Genomic DNA, 15526 nt, shown 5'->3' on the forward strand with positions numbered 1-15526 from the left:
GAAAAGGGAGTGAAGGGGTCGGGCCAGGCGAGGCCTGCTCTCTAGACTTGCCCGTTGTTTGCTATTTCTACGGGCATACTTTTCAATTCGGTCGGTCCCGAGCTTTTCGGACGGACAACCCTACGTATTCAGGCGCCATTATGAGGGAATGAGCGGGATAAATGCTCTCCTGACAGAGCTCTGACCACAGTTCCACACAGGACTTATTTCAAACGGGCTTCAGACACGCTTCTGGGGTTGGAGGAGGGGCTTGAGTCCCTACGTCTGTCTGTCTGTGGGGCTCGGGCCTAGCTCGGCGCTGAGCACGTACGTCGCGCATGCCCCATGCGCACCCCTCACGCACTCGGGTGGGCGACGTGGGTCGCCCAGCCCCCCCTGCAAGGGCCAAGCGCCGCCTCCCATTGGCTGAAGCCCACCACGAGGCCAGTCACGCACAGCTATCCCCCGGGGGCACGCCGCCCACGCCTCAGTGACTCGGCGACCCTCGCCACGGTCGCTTCACGGCTCCGCTGTCTCCGTGGCCCTCGGTTCTCCTTCCACCGCCGACGCCTCGGCTTTTTGGCGGTTGGGCCAGGCAGCCACTCCGCAGCTGCTAGCCTTGTGGCGTCTGCTCCACCTTCGAGTTTTTTCCACCCGACCTCCGGCCGCCATCATGGTGAGTCGAGGGCGGGCCCAGGATGGCAGTGCAAGACCGGCCAGAGGCCGCCAACTCCTTATACGGAGGCTAAAATTCGGCATTTTCGGCGTACCATAAATGAGTGGGGAGAGGGCAAAAGGGTTCCTTCATATTCCGGTCCTGGGTGTCCCACCGGACAGCCCTCCCCCTCTCCCCACGTAAGGTCCGGAGGGCGGGAATCGCGGCCTTCCTGACTTCGCGGCCTACACAGGCACTGAGGGGCGGCAGGGAGATGGCGGGAAGCCGGTGGCTGGGGGCAGCCCTGGGGACCTCGGGCTGCTCCAGGGTGGGCCACGTGCACGACCTGGGCGTCACGTGACAGCTTTTTCCCGCCTTAGGCCGCGGAGCCTGCAGGCGTAGGCCTTGAGTGAGGTGCGCTGCCACCCAGCCCCCACCCTGCGGCCTAGCTCCGTCGCGAGCGCTACTACTTCCGGCTAGGAGCGAGCTTGTCCGCCAAGTGGCGCCTAGGCTGGCACTGCTGGGGGCTTGTGGCAGCCTTGTCTAGCGTGACTCAGCAAACGCTGGAGGCTAAAGGCCGGGCCTTCGCAGGCCGCCATTGGCCAGGCCCTGTCGCCAGAGGTGCTTGGGGTGTGTAGGCGGCTTTGCTTTCAGCGTGTGTGTTTAGCGGCTGGTGTGCTTGGGCTGGGGGAGGAGCCAGCAGCCAGAGGTCTGGGGGAGCGGGAGGGTTTTTCCGTTTTAAAGGTAAAGGAAGAAATTTATGACAGATGTTAAAATTAAGTTGGATTTTTGTAAATATTTGTAATAATTGTAAGATTGCTAATTGTCATAATAAAAATTGCACAATACTAGACAAATTTCTTACTACATTAGAGTTAGAAATTTGAGGACTTAAGACTTTATTTTGGCCAGTATTTTTAACATACAAGTGTTATGAATTTGCTTAACATAGTGATTTAATTACATTTCATCCTGAAATCTGTAATAACAGTATTCTCAGATTCTAGTTATATTTGATATGTGGATATTCAAATATAATGGAATATGTTACTGTACATAATAGGAAAGTTTGTGTGTGCTGGCCTCCCAAGTTCATTGCTGGTATTCTAATATTTCACATTTAACTCAGCTCATTTGGAGGTATGATTCATCTGTTTTAAATTTAATACAACTTATTTTCAGTATGCTAGTATAGTCTACTGATGGTTAAATATATTCTATTGATGGGTAAGATACTTTTCTACCAGGGTCAGTAGTAGGCATGTATGTGTGTGGAAAATCTCAACTATTGGCGACAGTGGAGACCAGATGGCAAGGCAAGAGGATCACTTGAGCCCTTTAGAAGTTCGGGTCATTTAAAATAAACAATTGTAAAGAAATAGGGAAGAGTTTGAAGCCACCCTGGTCTACATAGCAAGCTTCAGGCCAGCCAGAGTTACATAGTAAGACCCTTCAGTTTAAAAATTACACTTTCTTGAATATCAAACTTTGACTTTCAAGTATTTGGTTGTAGAATGATTTTGGTCATATTTTAAAAATAACTAAAGCATCTATCAGTTGTGGATATTTTAGATAAAACACTATTAAGCATACAGTAGGTGTTAGGTCTTACTAAAATGGAGTTCTTTGCTTTCTTGGTTTTGAGTGCCACCTACTGGATAAGGACCAGGATATGGTGTGCTTTCTTTAATACATATTACACTATTAAGATGAGACCGATTTTATATTTACTCTGGTGAAGTAGTTTAAGCCCAATTCAAGCATCCTAAGATAGTTAATGCTTTATTTTCATCCTTATTAAACTTTTCTTATAAAACATCCATTTTGCTTTTGTGTAAAGAATACAATCAGAAGACATTTTGAAATTATTTTCTAATTAATTTTTAAGCAAGGAATCCAAGATTTTGAACAATGAAAAGCAAGTTCTCCCCAACAATTATTTTGATCTTTAATTATAGAGGTACCATAACAGGATTTTTCATCACATCCCTGTACAGGTTTTAGTCCCAGTAATACTTTATTATGAGAATCATTTGTTCAGGAATATTCCTGACTGCCTACCAGATGCTAGAAGTTTACCTCAATGGAGACATCCAGAAATGTTCCTAAACATTTAATAAGTACCCCTGTAGGATTGAGAATCAGTTCATTATAACATATTCTTTGTTAACTGGTGAAATACTACACTTCTCAGTTGAAACACATCCATGTATTGCAGTACAGACACCAGTAAAAAGAATTATCAAATACAAATATATGCTACGTTTCTCCATACAAGAAGGGAAAATTAAAAATGGAGTCCTATACAAATTACAGAACTATTTTTTGTTTTGAGTTTATTTTTGAAAAAAAAAGAATAGAGATTAATGATTGTCTATTAGGAAATCAAATACAGTCAAGTTCTAAATAGTCCAAGACTCCATAGCATATTAGTAGTTTCATTTAGGATAACAGTTAAATCATCAGATAGTAAAAGAAGGAAAAATTTTAATAAGCTTACTCACTGCCATTTCATTGTCAAGAAATATCACAAAGGAGATTTACTGTTCAAAGGAATAAGGCAGTTCTCAAGTAGGAACACAAAAGAGCAAATATGGACTTAAGTAGATAAAAGCAAGAAACAGTTTGACAATTTTTCATTTCTAAAATTTTTATGAAGTTAATCTTTTAAAAATTGACATTCTTAGCTTCTTGACATAAATACACACACGAACAAGTTATATATACTACCTTTCCTTTAACATTCACTATTTGCCTGTTAATGGTTTCATAAATGGATTTTCAGTGGATATGACATAATAGTTTACTGAAATTTCTTTCAGTTAATAAAGTCAGCCAAGATAGTAAAATTTGGGGGGAAACTTTTCTAATTCCATTGAAAATAAATTCAAATACAGGATACATAACTCTTACTAGCATATTACTTTATACTTTATAAAGTTCGTTCACCAATTTTAGTCATTCCCAAAGTAATCTGTCAGAGGTACACTCTGGCAAGCATGCTGCTTATAACTTAGTAAGAGATATAAATCTGGGTATTTTGACAGAGTCCATTTTTGTTGTGCTTTGTTGTATTTCCTCTTTCATATACACATTTCCAATAGGTTCTACTTTAGAAAAATTCATATTAACTAATTAAGAATCTACTGTATGTCATTTGAAAAGAGTTTGGATCAAAATCAAGAAAAAATTAGGTGTATGTATAGACTATCCGAAAATAAAAGGTGGTGTAGTTTCTATTAACCTCTGAAAATTACAAGTTGGCAGGGGGCTTATATGGTGCTATTCAATAAACAAAAAGATATTTGAAAACGTGCATTAAACACAATGGTATTAGGGAATAGGACTTGTGATGTGTCACTATAATGTTTTTATAATTCATTTATTTATTTCTGATGTCAGTCATACATTAATATGGGAATGTCAAGGTTGTAAAATTTATATTAATTTGATAACAGGCAAAGAAAAAAGAGTGGTTTAAGAGTTTGATGCTTTTTTGTTGGGGGTTTGGAACAGCTGTTTTGTTAACTTTGGGGTTTTAATATGCCTTTGATTTAACATACCCAGTAAAATTAAAATTTAGTAGTATTTCCATAATGGTTTTAGTCTTCACCAATCAGAACTTTTCATAGAGTTCATCAAATAAAATATAAACTATAAAGTTGGCATTTTTCCACAATATGGTGGTCAGCAGCACTTTTGCTGCTCTTGCAGAGGACCCTTATGACAGTTCATAATTGTAACTTCAGTTTCAGGAGACCCAGCGCTCTCAGGCTTCAGCAGGCACTAGCACACATATTGTGCACATACATACAATTAGAGAAAATGCTTAAACACATTTAAAAAGTGTCTTAGTGTTCTGTTGCTGTGAAAAGATACCATGACAACAACTCTTTTAAAAAAATGTAATGGTTCTTGGTTTCTGTTTCAAAGGTTTAGTTAATTAAAAGCATGGCACTTATGAGTGGACATGATACTGGAGAGAGCTAAGAGTTTACAACCAGCTCCACAGGCAACGGAAAGAGAGCCTCTGGGTCTGGGTTGGCCTTTTGAAACCCATCTCCAGTAACCTACTTCCTCCAACAAGACCATACCTCCTAATTCTTTCAAATGGTGACCAAGCATTCATTCTGTAGGTCTATAGGTGCCATTTGTAATTAAAACCATGACATTTGTTTTAAAAACAGCAGTAAGAAGGGTATTTCTGAAAGTATTGTATTTCATTTCTATGCCAATTCTCTAACTGCTTTTAAGTCCTGAAGCTAAACTATACTGTATTGCTAGCTAATTTAGGTTAAATAAAATACTAATGGTTTACATAATTTGTTTGTGTGCGTGTGTGTGTGTACTTAAAGTTGTCTGTTTTCCTAATTTCAGTCTGCCACAACTTCTGAGGCTCCAAATTCAGCTGTCTCCAGGGAGACCAGTACTCAGTCTTCATCAGCAACCACCAGTCAAGGATATGTTTTGCCAGAAGGCAAAATCATGCCAAACACTGTTTTTGTTGGTGGAATTGATGTTAGGGTATGGTATTCATATTTCATTCAAACTTTAAAATATTGTAAAGCCAAGTAGTGTTGGGTTAGAAAGAGGTGAGAGAAAGAGTGCTTGAGCTCAGAAGTTCCAAGAGGAGCCTGGGCAACATAGTTGAGAGGTAGCTATTTAACTATTTAAAATGCTGTACTTAATGGGAGCTGATGTGTAGAACTAAAAGGATTTTCTGTTTTAAATTTTATGCAGGTTTGGTTTTAATACATAGAAACTAAAAATACACTTAACAAAGTGGAATAAAGATAGAATATTAGAGATTGACTTTTTACAATTAGAAGCTTTGAATGCTTAATTTTTACTCTTGAAATTCAATTCTATTATATAGATGGATGAAACCGAAATCAGGAGTTTCTTTGCCAGATATGGCTCAGTAAAAGAAGTGAAGATAATCACTGATCGAACTGGTGTGTCAAAGGGGTATGTAAGCATACTTGATATAAAACTAAGTATGGCTAGAGAGATGCTTGGATGTCAGACAAGATTTATATTGAGCATACTAACTAATGAAATTGTTGCTATTGGACAAAGTGTTTTTAATCAGTTATTTTGCTTCTACTAGTATTTCAATATTTTCTATTTTGCACAAATGGATTCTTAAATAGTTTCCTTAGCACATTCTATACTATCTTAAATTTTAGCTGTCTTGCCTCAGATAATAACCAATTTTAATGAATGTAAATATTAGCACATTCTGACATTACTAATAGAATCATATAGAGGATCTGTTCTCTATGCCTCAGCATATTTATCACAATATATTGATCTTTCATTATCACTTTCCATTACATAGAATGTTATGTCTAAACCATGGTACAATGTAGTTACTATTTTGTATTTTGTCTTTCCAGCTATGGTTTTGTCTCATTTTATAATGACGTGGATGTGCAGAAGATAGTAGAAGTAAGTGATAGTCCTTTAAAAGTCTTCTTTAGCAGTGCTTTAGTGTTGAGGAAGTCCTGGATATTCAATCTTACATAAAATACAGAGAAAATAGGCTTCCTCTCTGTTTAAAATCAAAATGTAATCTTTAGTAAATTGTCAGAACTTGCAGGCCTCTAGCTTGATCAACTGGAGACAGGGTTAGAAATGGGATTTGATGTATTGTGACACTTTGGTTAAAGTAAGTCTAAGCACAGTAGTGTTTGCCCAAGTCTTAGAAATTAAAGATTAAATTATTATTTGTTATTGTTTTTAGTCACAGATAAATTTCCATGGTAAAAAGCTGAAACTGGGCCCTGCAATCAGGAAACAAAATTTATGTGAGTAAAACAAGTTTTTTGATGAAACTGCTTAGGTTTTCAGAGAACTCAAAGTAACTTTTGCTCTTTTTACTTTTTTAAAGGTACTTATCATGTGCAGCCACGTCCTTTGATTTTTAATCCTCCTCCTCCACCACAATTTCAGAGTGTTTGGAGTAGTCCAAATGCTGAGACATACATGCAGCCACCAACCATGATGAATCCTATCACTCAGTATGTTCAGGTAAAAGCTGCCTGCATTTTTATTCGTGGATTTAGTAGTCTTCATAAGCTCTGAAATTGTATGCACAGTTTAGATGTTCAGTGATAACATACTCCACTCCTTATTGAGATACTTCAAGTATTAGGATTTTGTTAACTACTCTCTCATTCTTAGTGTTTTTTATGCTGAGCTGAAATTGCCTCTCTGCAGTTTATAAGCTTTTATCCTAGAACCTTGGTAGCTACATTAAGATACATAGAAAAAAAATATATAGAATTTTATTACCTTTTTCTTTTCTTGTAAAAACAATTTTTAAATTCGATTTTTTTTAAGTATTCAGAAAGAGTTTGTAAGTTCTCTTAGTTGGTATCTTCCCAAAGCCCGTCAATTAGTCTATGTTTTGTTTGAAATACTTTCTAAATGCTTTCTTGTATAAGTTGTTGACATCTGGGTTTATTTTGGTTCTAGAATTGATTAAAATTTTTTTTCTATAAATCCTAAGCTTCTTGCATTTAATTTGTCTGAAATTAGTTAACACTTAAATTTTTGTGTTTACTATACTACTGATGCATTGCTACATTTTACTTTTTCAATTTGAGAGACTTTTTGCCTGAAAAGATAAAGATAATAGTAAAATTCTTACATATTTCTATGTATGGAATATAGACTATCTCATATATATGAATATGCTCTAAATGTGACTTAGAAGAAAATCCCCACTTATTCCTAACTGATGCAAAGTGTCTCATATATGTGATCTACTTGTTTTCAGTTAATAAATACAAGTATAGGAGACACTAATTTGTCCTTTTTCTAGTTTGAAATTGTAATTTCCTTAACTTTTAGAGATTAAATACAGAAGAAAGCCATAAAACACCAGAGGAGTATTCAAGACTATTTGCTAATGTTGCAGTTAATTAATACTGTGCAAAAGTGTTTATAAAGAAACAAAAGATGTATTTAACTCCTAGAACTATATTTATAATCAGTGTGTGATGACCTCCTAAGGCAGTTATTGGCTTAGAAGCAATCATTAACATTGTCTTTACTTCCTTCCTGTTTGACAAGAAATATTTTCTTCATAAAGCCAATCATTTATTTAGCATCTGTATTCCTACTTACAGTATCACTATATATTAAAAAGATAAAATATGTATTTTTGTTGTATTGTGAATGATACTCTTATTTTCTCAAATTTATTTTATCCATTTTTTTCCTGTGAACTTTATTCTCAGGCATATCCTCCTTATCCAAGTTCACCAGTTCAGGTCATCACTGGATATCAGCTGCCTGTTTATAATTATCAGGTAGGTTTCTATTGCAAAAGATTTTTTTACATAATACTCTGATTATGCTTTCCCCTTCCTATAATCCTCCCACCCCCCCCCCCACATTTCCATTTCATTCTTACCCACTCCTTATTAAACAGGTTTCTAAGATGTCTTAGTGTTCTGTTGCTGTGGAGAGATACAATGGCCACAGCGATTCTTATAAAAGAAAGCACTTAATTGGGGTTTGTTACACTACCACATATGGGATAATAATAAAATCAAAACACAACCTAATGCACCAGAATTGAACAAAAGAAATGGAAGGAAAAGAGCCCAAGAGACAGTACAAAAATTAGAGACCCATTCATTCACAAACTTCCTGAATTTCATAAAAACACTAAATTAGAAACCATAATAATCTTATCTATGCAGAAGACCTAGTGCAGATCTGTGCAGGCCCTATGCATTCTGCAACTGTCCCTGTGAATTCATGTGAGCTTTGATCATGTTGATTTAGAAGGCTTTTTTCTTGGTGTCCTCCATTCCCTTTGGTTCTTAAACTTTCTGCCTCTTCTTCCCCAGGATTCCCTGAGTCCTAAGGGGAGGGATTTAAATTATTAGGTAAATTAAGGGAAAGAAAAATAATTTGGGATATTAGTATAGTCTGTGTTTATGTAAAATTGTCACATAGTATCTATTAAAATTAAAGGGAAGTAGTCTATACTTCAGTCATCAATATAATTTGGAGATTATTTAGATAAGGAAAAAATTTTGTTCAGACTGTTATAGAATTTAGAATCTTCTATTATTTCAGCATGCATTCTTTCACTTCTGTCAAATACCTGAAAAATCCAGGCTGATTTTTATAAATTTTATAGGGTAGGTAGAAATAAAAATATTAGCCAGTTCTTAGAGCATCCAGAGTCTGTTTGATAGTGTTTAATTGTGTTGGATGCTGTGAAATAGTAGTTCCATAAATTTCTTCCAATAGATGTGATCATATTAATGACCAATGGCCATAGCTATAGTGATAATTTCCAAGAGCCATACCTTTTAAATTTTTTCTGAATACTAGCTTCTGAGAAAATGTGAGGTTTATATATAGAAGAAAATGAGAAGTACACAGATATCAGAAGTATAAAGGTGCCTATCTTTAGTTCTGTTTTACAATAAGAAATTAGTCAGCATGATGAGTACTTTAACATTGTCTTATGTAAACATGTGGGATTAAATAATCTTTGTTTCCTTTTCTTAAGATGCCACCGCAGTGGCCTGCTGGAGAGCAGAGGAGTTATGTTATACCTCCGGTAAAATGAATTAGCTGAGCATACTCTTTATTTGTCTTATAGTATATTCTAATATATATCTTTGCCATATTGTATATGTGTATATTTTAATTATCTTTTTGTAGTACACATTTTATTTTCTTATTACCTCAGTTACATACACACATGAGAAACTGCTTTTTTTTCCCCCACACTGTTTTTGTGTGCCCAGCCATAATGCTTTATGTATTAAGTATTTGGTCACTTGTTGGCAAAAAGTAGTTTTAATATTAGATTCAGAATTAGCATTTGTTCTTCCTAGAATCTGCCTCTAACTGTGCTACTTAGAGAAAATGTATAGGAACAAGACAGATAACTATACCATTAATAATACTTTATAAAAGGAATAAAGTAAGATACTAAGCATAAAGCACTGAAACTTTTGCTAACTTTCATGGATATTTTAAACATATATCAAGAAAATTTTCTCATATTCCATTACTACACATTATACTTTTCTTAGAATCCTGATTTCTGATAGTGTTGACAGAGGACATTTTGAAATAAGACTTCATTTTAGCCATTTATTTTAAAACCATTTCTGAAACAGCTTGACATTTTGAAAAACAAATGACTTAGAATGTATTTTTTAATTACAATTTTTCATCATTTTAATATAGGCTTATACAACTGTTAACTACCACTGCAGTGAAGTTGATCCAGGAGCTGACATTTTGCCCAATGAATGCTCAGTTCATGATGTTGCTCCAGCCTCTGGAAATGGCTCACAAAAGGCAAACATTAATTTTGTTCACTGATTTTTATATTTTATTTATGTTTATTAGTAATGGCTCTTTGACAAGTAGATCTGTTTCCCCAGATTAAAAAGTTAAAGTTAACCTGTAGAGCTTGGGAAACTTACTCTGCAATTAATGTATAAAATAATGATACTCTAAATGTTTAGAGTTTTTGATTTTCTTGTTTTATCCTGTTTCAATTATATTTTTTCTGAAACATTTTAGGTATTGTTGGTTAGTATGATTTAGTGGAATTCTGTGCTTGGGTTTCTACAATTAATGTGAATTATATTTGCCAAGTATTTCATAATTCAGTATTTAGCTAAATAGTAATGCATATTATTTGTGGTATTCTACTACATTGGTTTTAAAAAATGATTATTTGTTACTGAACATAATTCTCACTTCCAAGTTGTAATTCATGTGGTTGAATGAATAAGGCAGTTGATATTTGGGAATGTATATAATGGAAAATTTCACTGGGCACATCTCTCATCTGTGTAAGAAAACTACTAAACAAAAAGGTAAATTCATCATCTGATTTGATCCACAGTTCCACATTCTTAAAATTTGAAAAATAAGGTGGTATAGTGATGTAGAACTTTAGAGAAAATCAGTGTTGGCTACATAGCAAGTTTGAGGCAAATACATACATACATATATAGCAAGTTTAAGGAAAATACATACATGTGTGCATGTATATAAAGTAGCTTATACAATGAAATTTCATTCTGAATACTTTTTTAAATATTAAATGTGACTGTAATAGGAAAAATAAATGCTTCAAGGGAAATAACATGCTTTAATAAATTCAGCTTTTAAACTAGTGTTCCTAGAAAAATATTTAAAATTACGAGTTCAGCATTATGAATGTCTTAAAAATAAAGCTATTTGCAGTTAATAAAATTGTCTTTAAACTTTTGTCTTACAGAAATCTGTGGACCGGAGCATACAGACAGTGGTCTCTTGTCTGTTTAACCCTGAGAACAGACTTAGAAACTCTCTTGTTACTCAAGATGACTACTTCAAGGTAGGAAAAGAATAGTATGTATAATAAAGATGTATGTTAACATTGAAGAATTAGTTTTTCCTGTAGTGTCCATATTTTTAAACTAGTTTATTATAACTCTCAGAACCATTATGATGGTTGAGTTTTACCCAGCAATGTATTTGATGTGATGCAAATCTTAGAGTAAATAATTTGTCTTTGTGGGAAAAAAAACTTGAGAAGTTAAATGGGTTATAAGCTGTTGAGCACATGGCTTAGTGAATAAGGCACTTACACTAAGCAAGTATGAATTTGAAGGTAGAATCACATAAGAGTTAGGTGAGTTTTGTGTCTTCCTTAAAATTCCAGTCCTCAGTATGCAAAGACAAGATCCTAAGCAACCTATGTAGCCAGGACAACCCGTATCAGTGATCTCAGTACAATGCAAAAGTTAGAGAAAAAATCAGGTTTGGTTTCTGATCTTCCACCCAAGCTACATGGATGGTTTTTATTTTAAGACTATAGTTTTGCCTACCCATTGTGTTCATTTTGTTTGGAGAGTAGAACTCAGGGACTACACTTTACTACACTGCTGTTCTTCTAGCCCCGAAGACTACAAATATAAAATTATGATGAGTAGAGCACAAAGTCTCTAAGGTCCCTTTACTTTTGAATCCAAATATGAACGCTCTTGTTTAGTCCAGTGTAAAGAAAATTGTATTTAGGGAAGATTTTTTAAAATAATAGATTAATAGCAGGTACATAATATGGCTATCATACAAGCCATTTATTTAAAGTATATAGTTCATTGTGTTTTAGTATATTTACTAAATTGTACAACCATAAATCAAAACTAAAATGTCTTGCCATCCCAGAAATAAAAACCCTTGCCTTTCAGTAATCAATCTCCATTTCTAACCTCTTACCTTAGGCTTAAAGGTGGCTAATAATAAGTGAAAATTAGTACTGTGAATCCAGTGAAAGTACTGTATTTGCAACATAATGAGTAAAAGATACTCATTTAAAATTGAGCGTTTTTTTTCTACATAGTGCAATATAGATCAGTAGTCAGCTTGCTCCAAAGTTCTAAAGGTGTAAAATGACTTGTTTTGAAAACAAAGTATTCAAAATTCAGTTTTTACCTACTATTAGAAAAAATCTTGTTGAACTCTAGAGATTTCTAACTCCTTTAGTTAGGAATCAAAAATTTGTAGAGTGTTTTACTTGTTGTCTTTTACTTCTGTGTTAATGTGTGCATGTACAAGGGGTGTTAGTGGCTATATATATGGAGGCCTGTAGTAGTAGGATTTTATCTTAACAGGCTACATGATGTGTATGTGTGTACATATACACGCGAGGATTCTTGTGGCAGTCAGAAGTGAAATTTGGATATCTTTTATTACTAGCCACCCTTTTGAGACAGGATCTTTTACTCAATCTGGAGTTCCTCATCTATTTGGCTAGGTTGACTGACTTATGTGCTATAGGGATTTGCCTATCTTCTGCCTCTACTCCCGAGGACTTTGATTACATAATGTATCTCAACTACCAGCCTTTTCAAGGGAGTGCTAGGGTTATGAATCATGTCCTCATGCTTGAACAGCAGGTACTTTACCAAATGAGTTACTTCTAGCCACGTAGAAGTCAGTCTTTCATAACAACAGAATCTGGTCCTAGGAAAAGGGCCTGGTTAAGCTAGTTGTGTAGTAAAGAAAATTATATTTTATTAACCTCATTTCTCTTTTTAAGGATTCACTTTCCTATAATTACATCTCTATAAAGAACAGAATAAAGGAAAATAGTTTCTATGTCATTCTTCTGTATAAAGGAATCCTGTATCCTTGAGTTCAACTGATTATATGCAAATATTTTTAATGTACTGAACATGAATAGACTTTCTGTTGCTTTTCCCCTCAAAGCAGTAAAGCTTTCTGTGTTAGGTGGTAAAATGAGAAAAATTTAAAGTATACAGAAGTAAGAGATTTGGACAATTCTAAGGTTTTTATATCCATGGGGGAGAGGGTTCATAGGACCAATTCCCTTGAGAAAACATTTTCAATTTTCTTAAACTTTACTTCACATGTAATGAAATATCTTCACAGATTAAAAGATGAACCCTAAATATATACAAGATTTAGTTTTTAATCAAAAGTAAGGATTTCAGATTAAAATACAATACTGTTCTCAATATGGTCTCTGTCAAATGGAGTTAATAAAAACAATACTAGAGGGTGATGGTCTCAGTTTCTCTCTCCTCCTCCCTCCCTCCCTGCCTCCCTCCCCCCCCTCCCTCCCTCCCTCCTTCCCTCCCTCCTTCAATATGTACTGCTTTCTCTGTGTGTATGTCAGCACTACTATGTGAAGATGAGGATGTTAACAGTTTGTGAGCTGAAACATGGGTACTGGAAATCTAGCCCATATCATCTGTGAGAATAAATGTTCTTAGTCACCAGACCATTTCTCCAGACCCAAGTCTTGAGGTTATTTTGTTGTTTTTGGATTTTTTGGTTGGTTGGTTTGGTTTGGATTGTTTTAGCTGGTAAGGTGGTTCAGTAGGTAAAGGCATTGCCACCAGCTAAGCCTGATGACCCATGTTTAAACCCTAAACTCCACATGATGTAGGAGAAAAACTGACCCTGCAAGTTGTCCTCGGACCTCCATATATGGCACATAATGTATGTATGCATACACACATATAATAGATTATTGTAAAAGTTTTAAATATAATAGTTTTAAGAATTACATACATTTTCCCGCTGTCTTTGATTCATCTGCTAAAGCAAATGATCTAAAATGGTACTAATTGTAACTGCTATTTCTGAGTTTATTGGGATTCTTTTTTAATTTCATCATTTAATAGAGCCTAACCAATTGGTGCATTTATTGTTGCAACATTCTAAAAGATGATTTCCTTTTCCTTATTTAAAGTTAAAATAACATGCTGGTTGTTTCATAATCTTATATCAGTAGTAGTAATACAGAATTTTCAATGATTTTAAATGACTGTTTTTGTCTTTCCTAGGATAAAAGAGTACATCACTTTAGAAGAAGTCGGGCAGTGCTTAAAACTGATCATCTCTGCTAACTTTCTCATCTCAGGAGGTTGCTAGTTTCCAATATTAAAAGAAACTGAAAAGTTTCACTATTATAGAAAATTTGACAAATCACTCAGACTTTCTATAAAAGTTATATTAGATTGCCTAGTGTTATGTTAAATCTGTTCATTAGATGTTAAGATAGAAACTAGTTCTGTGTTCATATAGTTAATAGAAAAAATAATTGCAAATAAAAAAAGATAAAAAAATAATTGAAAGTAGTTGAAAGGAATAACTTTTAAGATTTACCTTAAGGACTTTTAATTGAGATTGGCATTTTAAGAGTTCAAAAACAAGAAAAGGATTTTATAAGCCTATTTTGAAAGGTCAGAATTTTGATACTGTGACTACAAGCATTTCACTTCTCAACAGGTACCTGGACAGTGCAGTATTTACAGTATTGTACTTTATATTTATACTTGTCTAAACTTTTGCCACAAAAGCAGAATTTTTAGAACTGCATTTTTAATCAGTGGAACTCAATATATAGTTAGCTTTCTTGAAGTCTTCCTTATCTAAACCCAGGAAAACAGATTCTTAACAGTCCAATCAGTGGGTCTTAACATTTATACAAAATATTTTACCCTTTAGCTAGAATCCACTCATAGGCATATATCCTATTTATTTGGTTGGTTGGGATGGTAATTAGGATATCTAAAATTCTGGGTATAATTTTGTTTAAAGAATCCAAGACAAACTAAACTTGAGTAGGTATATAAGCTATTTGTGAGTTAATACTCTTTTTTTCTTAAAATGTTAAACTCAATGGCTGTCTTAAAATTGTGCAAAATACTGGTATTAAAGAGTGCTGAAAATTTTTTATGTCACTTAAAAGTTAATCAGAGTATCTGAAAGAAATTGTTTTTATAAAAACATTCAAAATATTAGTTGTTACAGAGTAAATACATTTTTAGTTTTGTTAGTCTATTGTCCCTTTGTAAAGTAAAATATGTCCAAAACAGTCAAGTAGGCAATTTTGACATTTCTAAACCACAAAATTTGTTTCATAAGTGTATCCCCAAGAATGTGCTAAAGTGAATCTGTTTTTAGATTAGATGGACATTATTAGATCATTGGACATTATGCATTGTGACAGCAGAGAACCTTTGTACCCACAGTCTTTTGCAATCTTACTCCCATTCTGTCAGACTTGCTCCTTGGTATAAAGTAGAGAAGAAACCGTTATGAGCAGTTCAGGGGCTAAGCCTTAGGAATATAGATAGCACTGGAATACTACCTTTCTAAACAAAACAGTTGGCTAAACATCATCTGACCTGCCAGGGACATGAGTTTTTAAATGCCTTCTTGGTTTATCTTGTGTTAGCCTTTTCCCTCAAACATGGAGATTTATTTACTTAATGGAACCCATTGGTTCACAACTGTCCCAAATGATCTTTAACTCTTAATTTTATTCTACATCTGAAGTCAAAATTCTTATGTCACCAAGTCAGTAAACCAGGAAAC

General features: G+C 35.0%; 1 protein-coding gene across 1 annotated transcript; it reads left to right on the top strand.

Moving 5' to 3' along the window:
* Positions 1-908: 908 nt before the first annotated feature.
* On the top strand, positions 909-14052 carry DAZL (deleted in azoospermia like; the record flags this gene model as incomplete). Its single annotated transcript, XM_080917437.1, has 11 exons — positions 909-962; positions 5012-5158; positions 5511-5602; positions 6034-6085; positions 6381-6444; positions 6528-6667; positions 7882-7953; positions 9174-9224; positions 9863-9976; positions 10911-11009; positions 13990-14052. 11 exons carry the CDS (start codon positions 909-911, stop codon positions 14050-14052), a joined length of 948 nt encoding a protein of 315 aa, XP_080773563.1.
* Between the last annotated feature and the right edge of the window lie 1474 nt (positions 14053-15526).

This window comes from Micromys minutus (assembly GCF_963924665.1).
Source record: "Micromys minutus genome assembly, chromosome: 5".
NCBI classification, from domain to species: domain Eukaryota; kingdom Metazoa; phylum Chordata; class Mammalia; order Rodentia; family Muridae; genus Micromys; species Micromys minutus.